This window comes from Gossypium raimondii, chromosome 1, assembly GCF_025698545.1.
Source record: "Gossypium raimondii isolate GPD5lz chromosome 1, ASM2569854v1, whole genome shotgun sequence".
NCBI classification, from domain to species: domain Eukaryota; kingdom Viridiplantae; phylum Streptophyta; class Magnoliopsida; order Malvales; family Malvaceae; genus Gossypium; species Gossypium raimondii.
The window spans coordinates 2,667,478-2,690,564 of NC_068565.1; the positions used below are offsets into that span (position 1 = coordinate 2,667,478).

General features: G+C 30.3%; 1 protein-coding gene and 1 pseudogene across 1 annotated transcript; both read left to right on the forward strand.

The window, feature by feature from the left end:
• Positions 1 to 867: 867 nt before the first annotated feature.
• LOC128039838 (G-type lectin S-receptor-like serine/threonine-protein kinase At1g11330) lies at positions 868 to 4,250 on the forward strand (annotated as a pseudogene).
• Positions 4,251 to 7,651: 3,401 nt separating this feature from the next.
• Positions 7,652 to 14,858, forward strand: LOC105786639 (G-type lectin S-receptor-like serine/threonine-protein kinase At1g11330). The gene is given in 7 exon segments (XM_052629626.1): positions 7,652 to 8,967; positions 8,970 to 9,033; positions 9,128 to 9,229; positions 9,444 to 9,625; positions 13,555 to 13,765; positions 14,085 to 14,322; positions 14,631 to 14,858. Coding segments are annotated over 7 exon segments (2,196 nt in total). The 5' UTR covers positions 7,652 to 7,728; the 3' UTR covers positions 14,791 to 14,858.
• Positions 14,859 to 23,087: the final 8,229 nt, after the last annotated feature.

Consider the following 23,087-nt stretch of genomic DNA (forward strand, 5'->3'; position numbering starts at 1 on the left):
CTTTGATTATTAACTTAATCTAATTTTTTTAGTTTTTATTAGTGATTTTTCAGTATTAGATAGTTATATTGAACCTCAATTAAATTTAAAGTTAAATTAAGTTCAACTTTAAAGGAGAGGCAAAGTTTTTCGAGAACTATTAAATTTTGAATATAATTTTCCAAAAATGTTAGGCAAAGAAAAGCACTAACTTATGCCACAAAGTATACTGTAATTTGGTAAGAGACCTTTTTTTTTCCCTTAACAAGACTCGGTCATTGCTAAAATAATTTTGAAAAAAAAAAGAAAAAAGGAATGTGCTTCATTAGTCAAAGTTATTCTAAATTCATCGGTTTGACAAAAGCTACCTATATTAGTCAAAGTTATTTAAATATCGTCTTGGTCTGTAACTTCTGGAAGTTCTCGTAATTAATTAAGTCATTTTATTTTCCTCATTCAAAATGAAATTTTATAATTCCGATATTTAATTTTTAGGGTGATTTATTTTAGTCACTAAATTAGTAAGGACTAAAGTAAAAAGTAGTAGAAACTAAAATAATGCTTTAAAAATTTTAAATAACTTATTTAATTAATTTTGATGTTTTGAAATTTAAAATTTGAAAAAATACAACTTACAATAAGAGGTAAGTTAATACAAATTGGTAATTTTAAAGTATTACTTTTCACTTTAATCTTTAGTTGTTTTTAAAATTGCTGCAATGAAAAGTAAGAAGAAAAAAAGAAGAGGTGCTTCGTGCTCCAAGAAATTTCAAATCTTGATGTAAACATTTGAAGAAAACTGAGTTGAGTTCATCTAGTGTAAATCCTTAAAGATTCCAAATATCATTCATAAATCATAGCGTCACTTCCAAGTTATGGGTAGAGATTATGGGAAAAACTATTAGCTGCTCTGTTTTACTATCTTTAATATCTTGCTTTTACTTGCTATTTGCCACTGCTTTAGACACCATAACACCATCAAAATCCATCAAAGACCCTGAATTTATAATCTCCCAGAATGGTACTTTCCGATTGGGATTCTTCAGCTTGGCTAACTCCAGCAATCGTTATGTAGGGATATTGTACCATCAAATCCCTGTACAAACTGTTGTATGGGTGGCAAATAGAAACAGGCCTCTCAAAGACTCTTCTGGGATTCTCAACATATCTTGTTGTTTTGAATGGCAAAACTGAGATTCTTTGGTCATCAAAAAATGTTACCAATACAGCTCCTAATGTAACAACTGCCCACCTTTCAGACTTAGGAAACCTCGTCCTCAGTAATGGTGACGATGAAGGAAGCAGCTTATGGCAGAGTTTTCAACACCCTTCTAATGCCTTCATTGAAACTATGGAGATCAGCACTGATGTTAAAAGGGTCGAAAAGTGGAGATCAAATCATGGAAAAGCCATGATGATCCATCTGATGGTAACTTTTCTTTTGGTATTGAACCGTTCAATATCCCAGAGTTTGTCATTTGGAACAATAACCAGCTCTATTTTCGTAGTGGTCCATGGAATGGAAATATGTTTATTGGCTTAATACTTCCGACCGTCGCTTTCTCTTGGTTTTCTGTTGTTGCAGATAATCGACAACAAACGTTTTTTATAGGTTATGAAGATTCTAATCACTCTATGTTGACATACTGTGAATTAGATTCTCAAGGAAAATTCAGTGAACGGAGATGGGATGCGGAGAAAGGGAACTGGATAAAGAGTTACTCTATTAATCATACAGATTGTGACGTTTATGGGAAGTGTGGGGAATTTGGGATGAGCAATTCAACGAAACGACCCATTTGCAGTTGCTTAAAGGGGTTTAAGCCTAGGAATGCAGAGGAATGGAGTAGAGGTAATTGGAGTAGTGGGTGTTTTAGGACTACCCCTTTGCAGTGCCAAAGGGATAACAACAATGGGAGTGGAGCAGGCCAAAGTGATGATGGGTTTTTGGAGATGAAGATGATGAATGTGCCCGCATTTCCAGACCGGTCATCAATAGTTAACGGCGAATGCAAAGATCAATGCTTGAAGAATTGTTCGTGCGTGGCTTATGCGTATGATTCCAGCATTGGTTGCATGATGTGGAGTGGAGATTTGATTGATGTCAAGGAATCCAGTCGCGGAGTCGATCTTTACATTCGTCTGCCAGCTTCGGAACTGGGTAAATTTTCTTAGTGTCGACCATGTGTTTGATAAATTGCGTTAATATCTACTTTTTGACTGTTGAAGTTAACCAAGTTTTTCTATTTGCAGATAAAGGCAGAAGTAGTAAGGTCATTGTCATTACAACAGTAATTGCGGGCATAGTAGTTATCACAATTTCTGCACTCTTCTTACGGTGTAGGATTCTTAAACATAAAGGTCATATATGAAAAATATTTAAACTTATATATAATTTATTAAAAAATTAAAAATTTGAATACAAATTTATATGTGAAAAATATTTAAAAATATCAATCAATTTGAAAGGTATATTAAAATAAGCTGATATTGATACATACTAATATCTTTACATACCATTGTCAAGACAAAATAATATGTCTATCAATACGGTACTAACTATCTTGATCTTATCTCAGGAAGAAATAAAAGAAAACACATAAATGTTTTTCCATTCACAAAATTTAAATTTAGGTGTAGTGATATTTTGATTCTCTTCACCGTTTAATATTTATTTCAATTTATTGACAAAACTTCAATTATGTCTACAATCATAATGCATACAATATGGTAGAAATACTATGATGGTTGTAGTTTAGATCCTCAATTATAGGAATTCATTATTAATTTAGTAGGTTTTTATGTTTAAATTTTGTTATGGATCCCGTTAAACAAAAACTCTTGGATTGGAGAAAACGCTTTAATATTATTGAAGGGATCAGTCGAGGATTGCTTTATCTTCATAGAGATTCAAGATTGAAAATTATACACAGAGATCTAAAAGCAAGTAATGTTTTACTTGACCAAGAGCTAAACCCAAAAATTTCAGATTTTGGGATAGCCAGGATCTTCGGAGGTGACAAAAATCAAGCCAATACTAAAAGGGTTGTTGGAACTTAGTAAGTTGGAACTTCCTTCCTACCATTTCTTTTTATGCTCTTTTTAATAAAATATGGTATAAATATATCTATGGTCAGATTTGGTGCTTAAAGATGATACATGTACATACTTGTATTGAGTTTAATTTTGTTCAATTTGTGGACTGATTTTATTGTTTTTAATTTTATAAATAAAATATTAAAAATAAATATTTATATTTTTATATTTAACTTTAAATTATTTATTATTTATTCTTAATTCAGGTCGGCTCGTGGACAAGTTTAAATAAGAGCTGTAATTGGTGTTGTTTTTTACGTTAAAATATAGTGGTTATATGTCTCTTGAGTATGTAATGCATGGGCGATTCTCAGAGAAATCTGACGTGTTCAGCTATGGAGTTCTACTACTGGAGATTGTTAGTGGAAGAAGAAACACAAGCTTTTACAACAAGGATGACCTTAGCCTCTTGGGATATGTAAGTTTATAAGATAGTTAGAGATGTTGGTGGAAGGAATTAGGGTGTAAGATTTTGTATTTGCAAGCTATTCGAGTTCGGTTTGAGAAAACTTGAATTTGGCTCAGTAATTATTGAGTCAAGCAATCATGTGAGTTGAATTTGAGAATCTTAATACTTGAATTGAGTAGCTCACAAGTGAATTTCAAGAACCCTAATACTTGAATTGTGTAGCTTGAAAGGCTTTTCAATCTTAATCAATATTGAAAATTTTCAGTTCAAACTTGAGCTTAATTACAAATAATCAAGTTTGAAGTTATGCATAGGAGTGAAGCTCATTGTAGACTTAGGTAAAACAAGCAGAGTTAAAACACTTCAATTAACTCTATTAAAGCTTTAAGGGTAAAAATTTGAGTCAAGTTAAGCCAAATGATTTAGGCATTAATTTAGATAAAATTGTCTACTGTTTCAGGTCTGGAAATTATGGAACGAAGGCAACATTTGGGACTTAGTAGACAAGGTGATTTCAAAGTCGGAATCAGATTTAAAGAATAAGAAAGAAATATTGAGATGCATACATGTTGGATTGCTATGCGTTCAAGAATATGCTAAAGATAGGCCCACTATGTCTACTATTGTTTCAATGCTTAACAGTGAGATTTCAGATCTTAACACTCCAAAACAACCTGCTTTCATTCAAGCACTATTAATTAGGGATGATTTAGAAGATTGTGTTTCATTTAATGATGTAACTCTGACGGGCTTTGATGGTCGATAAAGATACAAATTAATTATTTGTAGCGTTTACAATTGAAGTTCAAGCAGTAAAACTTATTTTTATATTATGTTTTGATATGTTTTTATCATTTTATTTTGATCATAATTTGTCATTTTATTTGTTCCATTCTAGAGTGAATTTACCATTATATTTAAACACAGCAATTTGTCCCAAACTTGAAAACTCGATCTTATCAAATCCAAACTTAAACTTGACCTAACTTGAGTTGAATATAAAAGATCAACAATTTGAACCCGTTCACCTTAAACTCAAAAATGATATAAAACCTAAAATGATTTGAATTTAAATTGACCAAATTCAAAATTTCTTAAATACACAACTCAAAATGTTCTGAGCCTAATATGACCTAACTTGAAAAAACCAACTTACAAATCCACTTGAACCCAAAATAGCTTCAACCTAAACTAATTCAAATTCAAAATTATTCAAAAAAATTAAAATTCGAATTTAGTTCATTCAAAACCAGTCCAAAATAGATTCAATTATACTTTATGTCACTATTTGTGATGATTATCAATTAAGCTCTTTAGTCAATGAAATCCGTCCTTGATCTTTAATTTTGTTAAAAGTTGGTGATGTAGTAGTTAATAATGGTCAAATCATTCATTTTCTTTCAAGCGCAGTCCAAAGTAGTAGATAATGTGTCAACTTAATGACATGGGAATTGGAGGATAAATTTAAAGAGATTATTAATTAAACTATTAAATGTAATTAATTAAACTTAATGATAGTTGTCAAATCATTCGTTTTCTTCCAAGTCGCAAGCACGAGCGATCGGTACATCCAAACCTAATCATAAAGAAAACATAAAATTAGTTAAAGTCAATCCTCAATAATAGCACCAAATTTTGATGGGTGTCATCCACCAAAAATAAAATATCTATCCCTAAAATCAAAATCAAATTTAAATATAAGAAGTAAGGCCAATCCGATAGAGACTGATTTAATTGAATCTGCATTTTCTTATAACTAGAATGTGTCGTAGGCAGTTTTTATTTCCATAAGTCATGCCAATATGTATGAAACAGAAAGGGGATTAAATTGAAATATAAAATAAATAATAAGAAAATAAATATAGTACAAAGATTAAACATTTCTATCTTCCAACATTAGACCTCAAAGTTTTTATCTCTTACAATTAGATCCCTAACAACTAAACGTGTTCATGGGTCAAGCCACCCAGCTTGGCCCGAAAAGCGAGAGGGTTTGGGCAATATATAGACCCAAAAAATGGATTTGGGCAAAAAACTAATGAGTAAAGCATTTTTTGCCTTGGTCTGGCCTGGCCCGAATTCACAAAAGGACAAAAAATCTACTAATTTTTGTTGTTTTAATGCAATTTTCTTCTTATTTTCTCCCTATTTTGCTACCATTTCACTATTATGTTACTACTATTTTGTTTTTATTGTTTGGATATTGTATAACACTTGTTTTATTATTACTTTTGTTATTATTTTAGAGGCATTTGCTTGTTAAGTTACATTTATCTTAGTATTATTTAAGTATATATACATATTTTTTAAAGTTTTAGTATTTTGATATATTATATATTTAAAAATTATATAAAAATAATATAAAAAATTAGTACAGGTGGGTTAGACTTGAGTTTTAGTATTTTTATCCGAATCGGGTCTGGATAAAATTTTAGACCCATTTTTTTAGGCCGAGCCCAGGCCTAACAAACGGGCCTATTTTTTTTTGACTTGACCCAGACTCCTTCCGGCCTAGCCCATGAGCACCTCTACTACCAACATATATTTACTCAAACTTATCCAAGCTTGAATTAATATCTCTTAACACATTTTCTCCATTTTCACATTATAGATTTAACTAACATTAAACATCCTAACTCAATTTTGATATAGGGGTGAGCATTTGATTGAATCAAGTGAAAATTTTTTGAGTTTATGAGTCCTATTTTATCATCCTAACTCAATTTGAATTTTTTTTTGAATTGAGTTGAGTGAAATGAAATTCGAGTCAAGTCGAATCAAATCGAATCGAGTGAAATTGTTCAAAGCAATTTTTGGCACATAAATTTGAATTTTTTTCAAAGCAAAAAAATAAAATAAAAAAAGAACTTGAGTATGATAAATTTGAATCATTACTTAAGTCTCCAAGATTATTGTTTTAGAAAATTTTTAAAATATTAACTCTTTTATATATTTTTTAGATTTTTTATAATTTTTTTAAAAATATATAATTTTGAAATTTTTATAAATATTGAATTTTAAAAATTATTTTGAATTCTATTTGTAATTTTTGTTGAGAGAGAGACCAATTTGCTTATTTTCAAAGTTGACAGGAACCAAAATGACGTTTATACCAGTTTGTTATTTGAATTATTCGAGTTATACGAATTGTGAAATTCAACTCGACTTGAACTCGAAATCCAAATTGAGTTATTCGAGTTGACTCGAATAATTCAAATAACTCGAAATTAAAAAAATTCGATTTTTTCCAATCGAATCGAATTTTGGTCACCTTTAAGAGGATACAAAAAATAAGTCATAACTTGATCCACGAACATGTCTAATGTAACTATACTCCAAGATTTAAATAGTAATAGCAATGTAATATTTTGACTCTTTTCATTGTTGAATATTTATTTCAATTAATCCACATAACATCAGTTATATCCACAATCACAATGAATATGGTAAGGTAGAAAACACAACAATAATTGTAGTTTAGATCCACTATTATAGGAATTACTGTTAATCTTGGAGGTCTCCATGTTTAATGTTTATATGATATATCCCGTTGGACCCAGCCAAGCACCCAAAAAGGAAGCATTCCTCCCCCTGTTTGGGTTTTCTAATACATTTAAATAGCGATAATCATTATATTAGATATTAATAAATGAAAAAATTGGAACAGATATGAACCCACATACACATCGAAAACGCTCTTCCATTTCTAACCAATTTCTATCAATGCATTGGATTATATTGGTCAGTAAAAACAAAATAAAACTAATTTACATGACTACTTAAATTTGGCTTTGAAGTTAAATTTGTAATATTTCAAATAATAGGTTTAATACATTATAATGTTATATTAATTTCATATATTTATACAAATTTATTTAACAAATTGAATTTTAATTTAATGGTTGCTTTTTGATGTAATTTACATATAACATGATATTAAACAAATACAGATATTATAAAAAAGGAAAACTAGGGAAATATTTAAACTTAGATTGATTGTGTAGTTTAGCCAGGTCTAACTGGACAGGTCTACTTGTAAGATTGGAATAGCTAATGGTTCCAACTTGTCATCTCATGGTACAAAAACGGATAAACATTGTTAAAGACAAAAAAGTCTTTGCTCAATAATTATAATTTTACAAATATACATGCGAGTTGACTCACAGATCATTCATGAATTTGATTCCTCAAAAATCATTTATAAATCATAGCCTCACCTCCGGGGTCTGCACTTCAAGAACTTCATGGGTAAAACTATTAGTAGCTGCCTTTTACCAGCTTTAATATCTTGTTTTTACTTGCAGCTGCAGTTTGGCACTGCTTCAGACACCATAAGAGCATCAGAATCCATCAAAGACCCTGAATTTATAATCTCACAGGGTGGAGTTTTCCGATTGGGATTCTTCAGCTTTGCTAATTCCACCAATCGTTATGTAGGGATATTGTACAACCAAATCCCCGTACAAACTGTTGTATGGGTGGCAAATAGAAACAGGCCTCTCAAAGACTCTTCTGGGGTTCTCACCATATCAGATGATGGCAACCTTGTTGTTTCCAATGGAAAAGCTGAGCTTCTTTGGTCAACAAATGTTACGAATCTGGTTCCTAATGCAACAACTGCACAGCTTTTAGACTCTGGAAATCTTGTCCTCAATAATGGCGACAATGGAGGAAGCAGCAGCTTATGGGAGAGTTTTCAACACCCTTCTAATGCATTCCTTCAAACTATGAAGATCGGCGTTGATGTAAAAACGGGTCGTAAGGTGCATACGAGATCATGGAAAGGCCCTGATGATCCATCTGATGGTAACTTTACTGATTGCCTTGAACCTTTCAACATCCCAGAGGGTGTCATTCGGAACAATAACCAGATATATTTTCGGACTGGCCCATGGAATGGCCATTTCTATATTGGTTTAATAGAAATGAATACCGTTTATCTTGATGGGTTTTATGTGGTTGCAGACGATGAAGGAAAAAGTTATTATGAAACTTACGAATATTCTAATAAGTCTATGTTGATATACTATGAATTAGATTATGAAGGAAGATTCGTTGAACGAAAATGGGATGCGGGGAAAGGGGACGGGATAAACCGTTACCTAATTCTTCAAAATGATTGTGATTTTTATGGGAAGTGTGGGGCATTCGGAATCTGCGATCCAAAGAAACAACCCATTTGCCGTTGCTCAAAGGGATTTAAGCCTAGGAATGCAGAGGAATGGCGTAGAGGTAATTGGAGTAGTGGGTGTTTTAGGACTACCCCTTTGCAGTGCCAAAGAGATAACAACAATGGCAGTGGAGGAGCAGGCCAAAGTGATGATGGGTTTTTGAAGCTGAAGACGATGAAAGCACCGGCTTTTCCAGATCGGTCATCAATAATTAACGGCGAATGCAAAGATCAATGCATGAAGAATTGTTCGTGTGTGGCTTATGCGTATGATGCTGGAATTGGTTGCATGTTTTGGAGTGGAGATTTGATTTTGATGTCCAGAAATTCCCCACTCGCGGAGTCGATCTTTACATTCGTCTGCCATCTTCGGAACTGGGTAAAGTTTCTTAGTGTCGACCATGTGTTTGATAAATTGCGTCAATATCTGCCTTTTTGGGTTAAAGTTATTAACCAAGTTTTTCTATTTGCAGATACAGGGTTTAGGGTTATTGTTATTACAACAGTAACTGCGGGCATAGTCGTTATTACAATTTCTACACTCTTCTTATGGTGTAGGAAAGCTAAATATAAAGGTAATACATATGAAAAATATTTATATGTATAAATAATTTACTAAGAAATTACAAATTAAACTAAAAATATATATATATATAAAATATTGATAAATCTGAAACGATATATTGAAACATGGTATTATTTGTACATACTGATATGGTTACATATTAATGCCAAGACAACAACAGTATGTCTGTCAATACGTTACTAACTACTTTGATCCTATCTCAGGAAGAAATAAAAAACGAAAACAAATCAAACACCAGTTTTCTAGTGAAAATATTGGAGAAAATCCAGTTGGAGTTAAACTCCAGCAGCTGCCACTATTCAATTTCGAAGAACTTGCCACCGCGACCAACAACTTCCATCCCGAAAAAAAGCTAGGGCAGGGTGGTTTTGGTCCGGTTTACAAGGTAATAAATAACGGCGATTTCCGGTGAATTCAGAGTCAATGAAATGACTTCTTTTTTTCAATCAAGGATTGTGATCAGAATTCTGAGCGCAGGGAACATTAGATGATGGAAAAGAAATAGCAGTGAAGAGATTGTCAAAAGCTTCAGGGCAAGGATTGGAAGAATTTATGAACGAAGTGGTGGTTATTTCAAAGCTCCAACATCGAAACCTGGTTAGATTATTTGGGTGTTGTGTTGAAGCAGAAGAGAAGATACTCGTCTATGAGTTCATGCCCAATAAAAGTTTGGATGCTTTTCTCTTTGGTTAGTAACTTATTAATTTTTTTTAGTGTTTAATAATCATATTAAACTCCTATCAAATTTAGAATCAAATCAAGTCGAATTCTAAAAGATTAAACAAAATTTAAATTTAAAACTTTGGTTTAGAGGCATTTCAATTCATTATCCTGATTGCCTTATCTGCCTAATTTGATAAGTTTGACTAGATGTATTCAATCCATGTAAGTTAAATTTGGGATATAATTTTGACTTTTAAGTGGCCCAATCCAACTTAAATCTAATTATATATTATATTTATTGTTAAAAATGAAGTGTCTTACAATATATGAATTGTATATATGTATACATATATAATATGTTATATATATAAGTAAAAGAAAATGTTTGCATCACCATAAACTATTTTTCTAACTTATTTTTCTTTTTTATTATAAATTTTCTAATTTTTATATTTATTCAAAAAGGAAATTTCAAAAGAAAATAGACGAACATTCAAGGTTATTAACTAAAATTACTATATATACTCAATTTTGTGTTGTCTACATTTTTTTTCTGAATTTTCACTTTTCCTTTGAATTTTCTCTTTTTTTTATTATCTATTTTATAAGGAAGATTATATATTTTTAATAGGAGTTGGTCTATACTCTAGGATTTAAAAAGTAGTGGCAACAGTAAGTTTTGACTCTCTCATTTTAATATTTATTTCAATTGATTCACATAACTTCAATTATGCTACAATCATAATGAATATAGTATGATAGAAATAAGAACGTTGGTTTTAGTTTAGATCCTCAATTATAGGAATTAATTATTAATCTTGGTGGTAAATTTTGTTATAGATCCTGTTAAACAAAGACTCTTGGATTGGAGAAAACGCTTCAATATTATTGAAGGGATCAGTCGAGGATTGCTTTATCTTCATAGAGATTCAAGATTAAGGATTATACATAGAGATCTAAAAGCAAGTAATGTTTTACTTGACCAAGATTTAAATCCAAAATTTCAGATTTTGGGATGGCAGGATCTTTGAGGTGATGAAAATCAAGCCAATACTAAAAGGGTTGTTGGAACTTAGTAAGTTGGAACTTTCTCCTACAATTTATTTTTATTCATTTTTTGATAAAATATGATATAAATATGTCTATGGTTGGATTCGGTGCTTAAAGAAAATACATGTCCATACCCGTATCAAGTTTAATTTTGTTCAATTTGTGGACTCAAGTTTTTGTTTTTAATTTTAAATAATTTATTATTTATTCTTAATTCGGGTTGACTCGTGGACAAGTTTAAATTAGAGTTGTAATTGGTGTTATTTTTTTATGTTAAAATACAGTGGTTATATGTCTCCTGAGTATGCAATGCAAGGGCAATTTTCAGAGAAATCAGATGTGTTCAGCTATGGAGTTCTACTACTAGAGATTGTTAGTGGAAGAAGAAACACAAGCTTTTATAACAATAAGGATGACCTCAGCCTCTTGGGATATGTAAGTTCATAAGATAGTTAGAGATATTGGTGGATGGAATTAGGGTGTAAGATGTTGTATTTGCGAGTTATTCAAGTTCGATTTGAGAAAACTTGAATTTGGCTCAACAATTATTGAGTTGAGCAATCATTTGAGTTGAATTTGAGAATCTTAATGCTTGAATCGAGTAGCTCGCAAGCTAACTTCAAGAACCCTAATACTTGAAATGAGTAGCTTGCAAGGCTTTTCAATCTTAATCAATATTGAAAATTTTTAGTTCAAACTCGAACTTGATTACAAATAATCAAGTTTAAAGTTAAGCAAAAGAGTGAAGCTCATTGTAAACTTAGGTAAAACAAGCCTAAGAGAGTTAGAACATTTCAATCTTTATCTTGAATAGAGCTGATCAAACTCTATTTAAACATTAAGATTAAAATTTTGAGTCAAGCTAAGCTGAATAATTTTGGCATTAATTAAGTCAAAAGTTGTTTTTTGTTTACAAGCATGGAAATTATGGAGGGAAGGCAATATTTGGGGATTAGTAGACAAGGTGATTTTAGAGTCGAAATCATATTCAAATAATGAAAAAGAAATATGGAGATGCATACATGTTGGATTGCTATGCGTTCAAGAATATACTAAAGATAGGCCCACTATATCTACTGTTATTTCAATGCTTAATAGTGAGATTTCAGATCTTAACACTCCAAAGCAACCTGCTTTCACTCAAGCACCACAAATGAGCCATGATGTTGAAGATAGAGGTTCACTTAATGATGTAACTCTTACAAACCTTGATGGTCGATAAAAATGTAATTAGTTATTTGTATTGTTTACAATTAAAGTTCGAGCAATGAAATTTATTTTTATATTTTGTTTTGATGTGTTTTTGTCATTTTATTTGTTCCATTCTAAAGGATCATTTTACCAATAAAGGCCCATTTTCATTTTTATTTATGAAAATGGGATAAATTTTTCATTCTTTACCGAAAATGGTCGAAAAATGCAAAACGCGTCCATGTAGGAGTGTTTTTGGGGTGAAATTTCAGTAAATCGCGTCCCTAGGGGAACGATTCTTCCATGTCAACACAAAACGCTCTAACGTATACACACTTTGCTAACGTGGAAAAATCGCTCCCCCATAGTCTGACGGAAGATACGTTGAACGAATATGGGATGCGGGGAAAGGGGACTGGATAAACGGGTACTCTAGTTATCTAACAGATTGTGATGTTTATGGAAAGTGTGGGGCATTTGGAATCTGCGATTCAACGAAACGACCCATTTGCAGTTGTTTGAAAGGATTTAAGCCTAGGAATATAGAGGAATGGAGTAGAGGTAATTGGAGTAGTGGGTGTTTTAGGACTACCCCTTTGCACTGCCAAAGAGAGAACAACAATGGAAGTGAAGCAGGCCAAGGAGATGATGGGTTTTTTAAGTTAAAGACCGAATTCAAGTAAAATTAAATTATTTCAGTTTTGCTCGATTAAGTTCGTTTATATAAATTACATATTCGTATTTGATTTTATATATATATTCAAGGTTGAATTCGTACTCATTTCAGGTATACTTTTATATTTAAATAACGTGGACCATGTGTTAGATAAATTGGGTCGAAGTTTCATAAACCAAGTTTCCGGATTTGCAGATAAAGGGAAAAGTAGTAAGGTCGTCTTTGTTATTACAACAGTAACTGTGGGCAATTATGTAGCCTTCAACTCATTGCTTCTTTGATTTCCATCACAGGAAGGAATAAAAGACGGACACAGATCAAAGACAAATTTCATGGTGAAAATATAGGAGAAAGTTCAATCGGTGTTAAACTCCAGCAGCTTCCACTATTTAATTTCGAAGAACTTGCCACCGCGACCAACAACTTCCATCCCCAAGAAAAGCTAGGGCAGGGTGGTTTTGGTCCGGTTTACAAGGTAATATATAATAACTATTTCCGGTTGTTAGGATAATCATCACCGGCCCAAAGCCGGATTGTAATGAGCTCGTAGGCCAGGATCGTTAGTCGAGAACTTTGTAAGAAAGCAAGTTCAACTTGCGAGCTCACTACAATCTGACCTAAACCCATTCAGATTTTGAACTGATGATGATAATTATCCTAAAACTGGTGAATCTAGAGTCAATGAAATGACAATTTTTTTTAATCAAGTATTGTAGTCTGAATTTTGAGTGCAGGGAACATTGGATGATGGAAAGGAAATAGCAGTGAAGAGATTGTCGAAAGCTTCGGGGCAAGGTTTGGAAGAATTTATGAACGAAGTGGTGGTTATTTCTAAGCTCCAACATCGAAATCTGGTAAAATTGTTTGGGTGTTGTGTTGAAGCAGAAGAGAAGATGCTCGTCTACGAGTTTATGCCCAACAAAAGTTTGGATTCTTTTCTATTCGGTTAGTAATTTATTCAAATTTTATATGATATTTTCGGTCTCTAATCAAATTCCTAATTCAGTTGAATAGGATCCCTTGAAAAAATAATGTTCTCCCATAAATGTTTTTTCCATTCACAAAATTTAAATTTAGGTGTAGTGATATTTTGATTCTCTTCACCGTTTAATATTTATTTCAATTTATTGACATAACTTCAATTATGTCTACAATCATAATGAATACAATATGGTAGAAATACTATGATGGTTGTAGTTTAGATCGTCAATTATAGGAATTCATTATTAATTTAGTGGGTTTTTATGTTTAAATTTTGTTATAGATCCCGTCAAACAAAAACTCTTGGATTGGAGAAAACGCTTTAATATTATTGAAGGGATCAGTCGAGGATTGCTTTATCTTCATAGAGATTCAAGATTGAAAATTATACACAGAGATCTAAAAGCAAGTAATGTTTTACTTGACCAAAAGCTAAACCCAAAAATTTCAGATTTTGGGATAGCCAGGATCTTCGGAGGTGACGAAAATCAAGCCAACACTAAAAGGGTTGTTGGAACTTAGTAAGTTGGAACTTCCTTCCTACCATTTCTTTTTATGCTCTTTTTAATAAAATATGGTATAAATATGTCTATGGTCGGATTTGATGCTTAAAGATGATACATGTCCATTCTTGTATCGAGTTTAATTTTATTCAATTTGTGGACTCAATTTATTGTTTTTAATTTTGTAAATAAAATATTAAAAATATATTTTTATATTTTTGTAGTTAACTTTAAATTATTTATTATTTATTCTTAATTCAGGTTGACTCGTGGACAGGTTTAAATAAGAGCTGTAATTGGTGTTGTTTTCTATTGTTAAAATACAGTGGTTATATGTCTCCTGAGTACGCAATGCATGGGCGATTTTCAGAGAAATCTGACGTGTTCAGCTATGGAGTTCTACTACTGGAGATTGTTGGTGGAAGAAGAAACACAAGCTTTTACAACAAGGATGACCTTAGCCTCTTGGGATATCTAAGTTTATAGGATAGTTAGAGATGTTGGTGGATGGAATTAGGGTGTAAGATTTTGTATTTGCGAGCTATTCGGGTTCGGTTTGAGAAAACTTGAATTTGGCTCAGCAATTATTGAGTCAAGGAATCATGTGAGTTGAATTTGAGAATCTTAATACTTGAATCGAGTAGCTCACAAGTGAATTTCAAGAACCCTAATACTTGAATTGAGTAGCTTGCAAGGCTTTTCAATCTTAATCAATATTGAAAATTTTCAGTTCAAAACTCGAGCTTAATTACAAATAATCAAGTTTGAATTTATGCATAGGAGTGAAGCTCATTGTAGACTTAGATAAAACAAGCAGAGTTAGAACACGTCAATTAACTCTATTAAAGCTTTAAGATTAAAAATTTGAGTCAAGTTAAGCCAAATGATTTAGGCATTAATTTAGATAAAATTGTTTACTGTTTCAGGTCAGGAAATTATGGAACGAAGGCAACATTTGGAACTTAGTAGACAAGGTGATTTCTGTAACACCCCTTATAGTATCCAACACCGGAATAGAGTACGAGGCATTACTAGAACACATACACTTGTAAATTTAACGTGGCATAATCTAGCCACTCCTTGGCCAAAGCCTAAGCATGTACACCAAATATGTTAGCCAAATACACATATAGCATAAACATTATAAGCATGGATGAGCACAACATTTATTCATGTATCACGCTTACCAACATGTATTAATTCATAAACCATACATGACATTATTTCATGCCAAATCATATACCGAATATACCATACACATATACTATGAAACTTTATTTTCACACATGAGCTTAAACCATGACCAATAATGCACAAATATATGCATCATTTCTATTTCATCGTCTATCAATTATAATTGAGCTTATGACCAATTATACACAAATCATTCATATATTTTTCAATTTTTCCTCCTCCTCCTCTCCATTCCACATCCTTAATGTGTATAACACATTTGAACAACATTAGCTATAATTTCACTATTCACTCACATGTATATTCAAAGTTGTTTATCCGAGTTAAAGTCACTAAATTATTTTTATCCGGAGCTACAGAGCTCCAAATTAAGATCTGTTAAATTTCCCTAAAACTAGACTCACATATATTCTTACCATAAAACTTTCAGAATTTTTGGTTAAGCCAAATAGTACATTTTATTCTTTAAAGTTTCCCCTGTTTCTCTATCTGACAGTTCAGACCACTCTTCACTAAAAATGAATTATCTAATTGTACAGAATTCGGATAATGTTTCCGTTTATTTCTTTTGAAGATAGACTCATTAAGTATTCTAAGCATATAAATTATAACTCATAATTATTTTTATTCAAATTTTTATGATTTTCCAAATTCAGAACAGGGGAACCCGAAATCATTCTGACATTGTCTCACAAAACTTATTATAACTCATAATTTACAACTCCATTACTTACACCGTTTCTTCTCTGAGAAACTAGGCTCAATAAGATTTAATTTAATATTTTATTCACCCTATAATTAAATTCCCACAATTTTTGGAGATTTTTCAAAGTTAAACCACTGCTGCTGTCCAAAACTGTTTTAGTGTAAAATGTTGATTTCCATTTTGCCCCAAATTTCACAGTTCATACAATTCAGTTCTTGCTCAATTAACCCCTCAATTAAGCTAAATTTTCTCAATTATTACTTTAGATAGAAATTATAAATTATTTCACAACTATTGAAATTCATAATTTCCACATAAAACCCTAACTTCAAACTCTTTTACTATTAGGTCCCAAACATTCACTTTCTATTCAATTCTTTCAATAAAATCAGCATATGAACAATTTAAAGCTCTAATTCCATGCTAAATAATCATATATTTACAGCATGTATTCATAGAAACTTTCAAATTCTTTCATAGAACCAAAAACTAATGAATACAACAAGTGGGCCTAGTTGTAAAAGTCACAAAAACAACAAAATTTTCAAGAAATAATCAAGAATTGAACTTACCTGAAGTAAAAATAGGAATAACCAGCTTAAGGAAACCCTTCTATGGTGTTTTTGCTGATGAGAATGCAGAAAAATAAAGAGAAATCTAGATAATTCCACTTTGGTCCTAACTTTATTAAGTAAATTTTGCAATATTCACATTTTGCCCTTAATTCTCCTTACTTTGTTGCTGATTTCATGCCCTTGCCGTCCAGTCCAAATAGACCTTGGGTCTATTTGCCTTTTAAGCCCTCTTCCTTTTATCATTTAAGCTATTTAATCATTTCCCATAATTTTGCATTTGTTACAATTTAGTCCTTTTTGTTCAATTAATTATCGGAACTTTAAAATTTCTTAACGAAACTTTAATACTAACTTTTTAACACTCCATAAATATTTATAAAAATATTTATGGCTCGGTTTAAAATCCTCGAGGTCTCGATACCTCATTTTCGATTCTAATTATTTTAATATTTATTTCTAGTGCACTATTCACTATTTCAAAAATTTTCCTAACTTCACATTTAACTTATACTCACTAAATTAATAATATTTTCTACCCATTTTTCGAATTAAGTGATCTCGAATCACCGTTCCGACACCTCTGAAAATTCAGGCCATTATATTTTTTTTCTCGTCGGATTTGTGGTCCCAAAACCACTGTTCCGACTAGACCCAAAATCGGGCTGTTACATTTGTGGTTCCAAAACTACTGTTCGGACTAGACCCAAAATCGGGCTGTTACAATTTCAAAGTCAGAATCAAATTTAAAGAATAAGAAAGAAATATGGAGATGCATACATGTTGGATTGCTATGCGTTCAAGAATATGCTAAAGATAGGCCTACTATATGTCTACTATTGTTTCAATGCTCCTACTATATGTCTACTATTGTTTCAATGCTTAACAGTGAGATTTCAGATCTTAACACTCCAAAACAACCTGCTTTCACTCAAGCACTATTAATTAGCAATGATTTTGAAGATTGTATTTCATTTAATGATGTAACTCTGACGGGCTTTGATGGTAAATAAAAATACAAATTAATTATTTGTAGTGTTTACAATTAAAGTTCAAGCAGTAAAATTTATTTTTATATTATGTTTTGATATGTTTTATCATTTTATTTTGATCATAATTTGTCATTTTATTTGTTCCATTCTAGAGTGAATTTACCATTATATGTAAACACGGTAACTTTGTCCCCAAACTTGAAAACTCGATTTTATCAAATCCAAACCTAAACTTGACCTAACTTGAGTTGAATATAAAAGATCAACAATTTGAACCCGTTCACCTTAAACTCAAAAATGATCTAAAACCTAGAATGATTTGAATTTAAAGTGATCAAATTCAAAATTTCTTAAATACATAACTCGAAATGTTCTGAGCCTAATATGACCTAACGTGAAAAACCCAACTTACAATAGCTTCAACCTAAACTAATTCAAATTCAAAATTATTCAAAAAATTTAAAATTCGAATTTAGTTCATTCAAAACCAGTCCAAAATAGATTCAATTATACTTTATGTCACTATTTGTGATGATTATCACTTTTGTTTATTGAATTTTGCGGGGTAAAAAAGCTTATGAAGTTTTTAAAAAAATTATTAAGTCATTCGATAAAAAATGCATTCAATTATACTCTTAAATTTGAAAATTGTATCAAGTAAGCTCTTTAGTCAATGAAATCCGTCCTTGATCTTTAATTTTGTTAGAAGTTGCTGATGTAGTAGTTAATAATTGTCAAAGCATTCATTTTCTTTCAAGCGCAGTCCAAAGTAGTAGATAATGTGTCAACTTAACGACATGGGAATTGGAGAATAAATTTAAAGAGATTATTAATTAAACTATTAAATGTAATTAATTAAACTTAATGATAGTTATCAAATCATTCGTTTTCTTCCAAGTCGCAAGCACGAGCGATCGGTACATCCAAACCTAATCATAAACAAAACATAGAATTAGTTAAAGTCAATATCTACCCCTAAAATTGAAAGGAAGTAAGGTCAATCCCATAGAAATTGATCTAATTAAATCTGAATTTTGTTATAACTAGAATGTGTCGTAGGCAGTTTTCATTTCCACAACTCATGCCAATATGTATGAAACAGAAAGGGGATTAAATTGAAATATAAAATAAATAATAAGAAAATAAATATAGTACAAAGATTAAACATTTCTATCTTTCAGCATTAGACCTCAAAGTTTTTATCCCTTACAATTAACTCCCTAACAACTAGACCTGTTCATGGGTCGAGTCACTCAGCCTGGCCCCGAAAAGTGGGAGGGTTTGGGCAAAATAAAGGTCCAAAAAATGACTTTGAGCAAAAAATAATGCCCGTTTAAAAAACGAGTTGGGCTTTGAGTAAAGCATTTTTTGCCCGGGTTTGGCCTGGCCTGAATTCACAGAAGAACAAAAGAGCTACTAATTTTTGTTATTTTAATGCTATTTTCTTGTTATTTTCTCCCTATTTTGCTACCATTTCACTATTATGTTACTACTATTTTGTTGTTATTGTTTGGATATTGTATAACACTTGTTTTATTATTACTTTTTTTATTATTTTAGAGGCATTTGCTTGTTAAGTTGTATTTATCTTAGTGTTATTTAAGGATATATACATGTTTTTTAAAGTTTATTAATTTTAATGTTTTAGTATTTTGATATATTATATATTTAAAAATTATATAAAAAATTAATACGGTGGGTCAGACCTAAGTTTTAGTATTTTTATCCGAACTGGGTCTGGATAAAATTTTGATATAGGGGTGAGCATTTGATCGAATCAAGTGAAAAAATTTTGAGTTTATGAGTCATATTTTATCATCCTAACTCAATTTGAAAATTTTTTCGAATCGAGTCGAGTGAAATGAAATTCGAGTCAAGTCGAATCGAATCGAATCGAGTGAAATTGTTCAAATTAAATTAAAAAAATTAAACATTTCAAATAAAAATATTATTACAGTATAACTAATTCCATATTAGAGCACATAAATTTGAATTTTTTTTGAAGCAAAAAAGAAGAAGAAAGAAAGATACTTGAGTATGATAAATTTGAATCATTACTTAAGTCTCCAAGATTATTGTGTTAGAATATTTTAAAATATTAACTCTTTTATATATTTTAGAATTTTTAAAAATATATAATTTTTGAAGTTTTTATAAATATTTTGAATTTTAAAAATTATTTTGAATTTTATTTGTAATTTTTGTTGAGGGAGAGACCAATTTGCTTATTTTCAGAATTGACAAGAACCAAAATGATGTTTATACCAATCTGTTATTTGAATTATTGGAGTTATACGAATTGTGAAATTCAACTCGACTTGAACTCGAAATCCAAATTGAGTTATTCGAGTTAACTCGAATAATTCAAATAACTCGAAATTAAAAAATACTTAGATTTTTTTCCAATCGAGTCGAATTTTGCTCACACCTAAAAAGATAGAAAAAATAAGTTATAACTTGATTCACGAACATGTCTGATGTAACTATATTCCAAGATTTAAATAGTAGCAGCAATGTAAAATTTTGACTCTTTTCATTGTTCAATATTTATTTCAATTAATCGACATAACATCAGTTACATCTACAATCACTAAGGTAGAAAACACAACAATAATTATAGTTTAGATTCACTATTATAGGAATTACTGTTAATCTTGGAGGTCTCCATGTTTAATTTTTATATAATATATCCCGTTGGACCCAAAAAGGAAGCATTCCTCCCTCCTTTGGATTTTCTAATACATGTTTAATCACTATTAATAAGTTAATTTTAAAATTTTCACGATTTTACATATATCGCCACATTTAAATAGTAATAATCATTATATTAGATATTAATAAATGAAAAAATGGAACAGATATTAACCCATATACACATCGAAAACGCTCTTCCATTTCTAACCAATTTCCATCAATGCATTGGATTATATGACTACTTAAATTTTACTTTGAAGATTAGCGATGATTTTGAAGATTGTATTTCATTTAATGATGTAACTCTAACGGGCTTTGATGGTCGATAAAGATACAAATTAATTATTTGTAGTGTTTACAATTAAAGTTCAAGCAGTAAAATTTGTTTTTATATTATGTTTTGATATGTTTTTTATCATTTTATTTTGATCATAATTTGTCATTTTATTTGTTCCATTCTAGAGTGAATTTACCATTATATTTAAACATGGTAACTTTGTCCCAAACTTGAAAACTCGATTTTACCAAATCCAAACTTAAACTCGACCTAACTTGAGTTGAATATAAAAGATCAACAGTTTGATTAATACGTTCACCTTAAACTCAAAAATGATCTAAAACCTAAAATGATTTGAATTTAAAGTGACTAAATTCAAAATTTCTTAAATACATAACTCGAAATGTTCTGAACCTAATATGACCTAACTTGAAAATCCAAACTTACAAATCCACTTGAACCCAAAATAGCTTCAACCTTAAACTAATTCAAATTCAAAATTACTCAAAAATTTTAAAATTCGAATTTAGGGTCCGTTCGTTTACATGTAAAAGGTTTTATGGAAAATTTGTTTCAAAAAAAAAAGGTTTTATGGAAAATGTTTTTTTTTTGCATTTTCCTGTGTTTGTTTCACAGAAAACAGCTTGGTCAATGAAAAATGACTTACAGGTCAACGGAAAATAAGCTTTTTTTCCTTGTAAAATGACTTACCCTTTTGAAAAGCGTAAGTCATTCTTCAGAAAATAGCTCCTCAATAGATAATTTTACTTTTATATAAAACTTAACTTAAATCAAGTTTAATATTATTATACTGATAAAAAAATTTATTTTTATATTTAAAAACATTTAAAATTATTAAAATATTAATATAAATATTATATTTTAATATTATTAAACATGCGTATTTAATTATTTATATTTAGTCATATAATAAATTATTAATATAATTAATATAATTTATTATTTTAATAAATTATTTAATATTTAAAATTTATTTTAATAGAAAGTTTTAAAACAATAATTTTAAATAATATTATTCACATATTATTGAAAATATCAATATTAATATTTTAATACTAAATATTTATTATAATTATAAATATATTAATAATAAATGTTTTGTAGTATAAATGATAAAATATGTCATAAGTCTATATACTCTTCACAAATTTGCAATTTAGTTTCGTACTTTTATTTTAAGAATTTAGTCCTCTACTTTCCAGATTTGAAAATCAAGTCTAACTCTACGACATTGTTAATTTTTTTGTCAATTTTGTTAATGTCACATTTTAAATAAAAAATACTCAGTTGGTAGTCATGAAACTAAAAATGATCATTGCAATGAACCTAAATTTAACAAAATATTTTTAATATATGTAAAAACAATGTAAAATATAAAATTATAGATATAAAATAAACTCAATTAAACAATGAAAAAATAAAAAAAAATCTCAAATGTATGTTTGTTTAATTGAAAATGACTTTTATGAAATATTTTTAAAGAATCTGCCAAACAAAAGAAAATATTTTACACAGATTCATCCAAACACCAGAAAATATTAGCTTTTCCAGAAAAGTAAGTCATTTTCCAGAAATCATTTTCCGGAAGTCATTTTCAGTAAAACAAATGGAGCCTGAATGATAGTTGTCAAATCATTAGTTCTCTTCCAAGTCGCAAGCATGAGCGATCGGTACATCCAAACCTAATCATAAAGAAAACATAAAATTAGTTAAAGTCAATCCTCAATAATAGCACCAAATTTTGATGGGTGTCATCCACCAAAAATAAAATATCTACTCTTAAAATTGAAAGGAAGTAAGGTCAATCCTATAGAAAATTGATCTAATTGAATCTGGATTTTGTTATAACTAGAATGTGTCGTAGGCAGTTTTCATTTCCACAACTCATGCCAATATGTATGAAACAGAAAGGGGGATTAAATTGAAATATAAAATAAATAATAAGAAAATAAATATAGAACAAAGATTAAACATTTCTATCTTTCAACATTAGACCTCAAAGTTTTTATCCCTTACAATTAAATCCCTAACAACTAGACCTGTTCATGGGTCGAGTCACCCAGCCTGGCCCCGAAAAGTGGGAGGGTTTGGGCAAAATAAAGGCCCAAAAAATGAGTTTGAGCAAAAAATAATGCCCGTTTAAAAAACGAGTTGGGCTTTGAGTAAAGCATTTTTGCCCGGGTCTGGCCCGGCCCGATTTCATAGAAGAACAAAAAAGCTACTAATTTTTTGTTGTTTTAAAGCTATTTTCTTGTTATTTTCTCCCTATTTTGCTACCATTTCACTATTATGTTACTACTATTTTGTTGTTATTGTTTGGATATTGT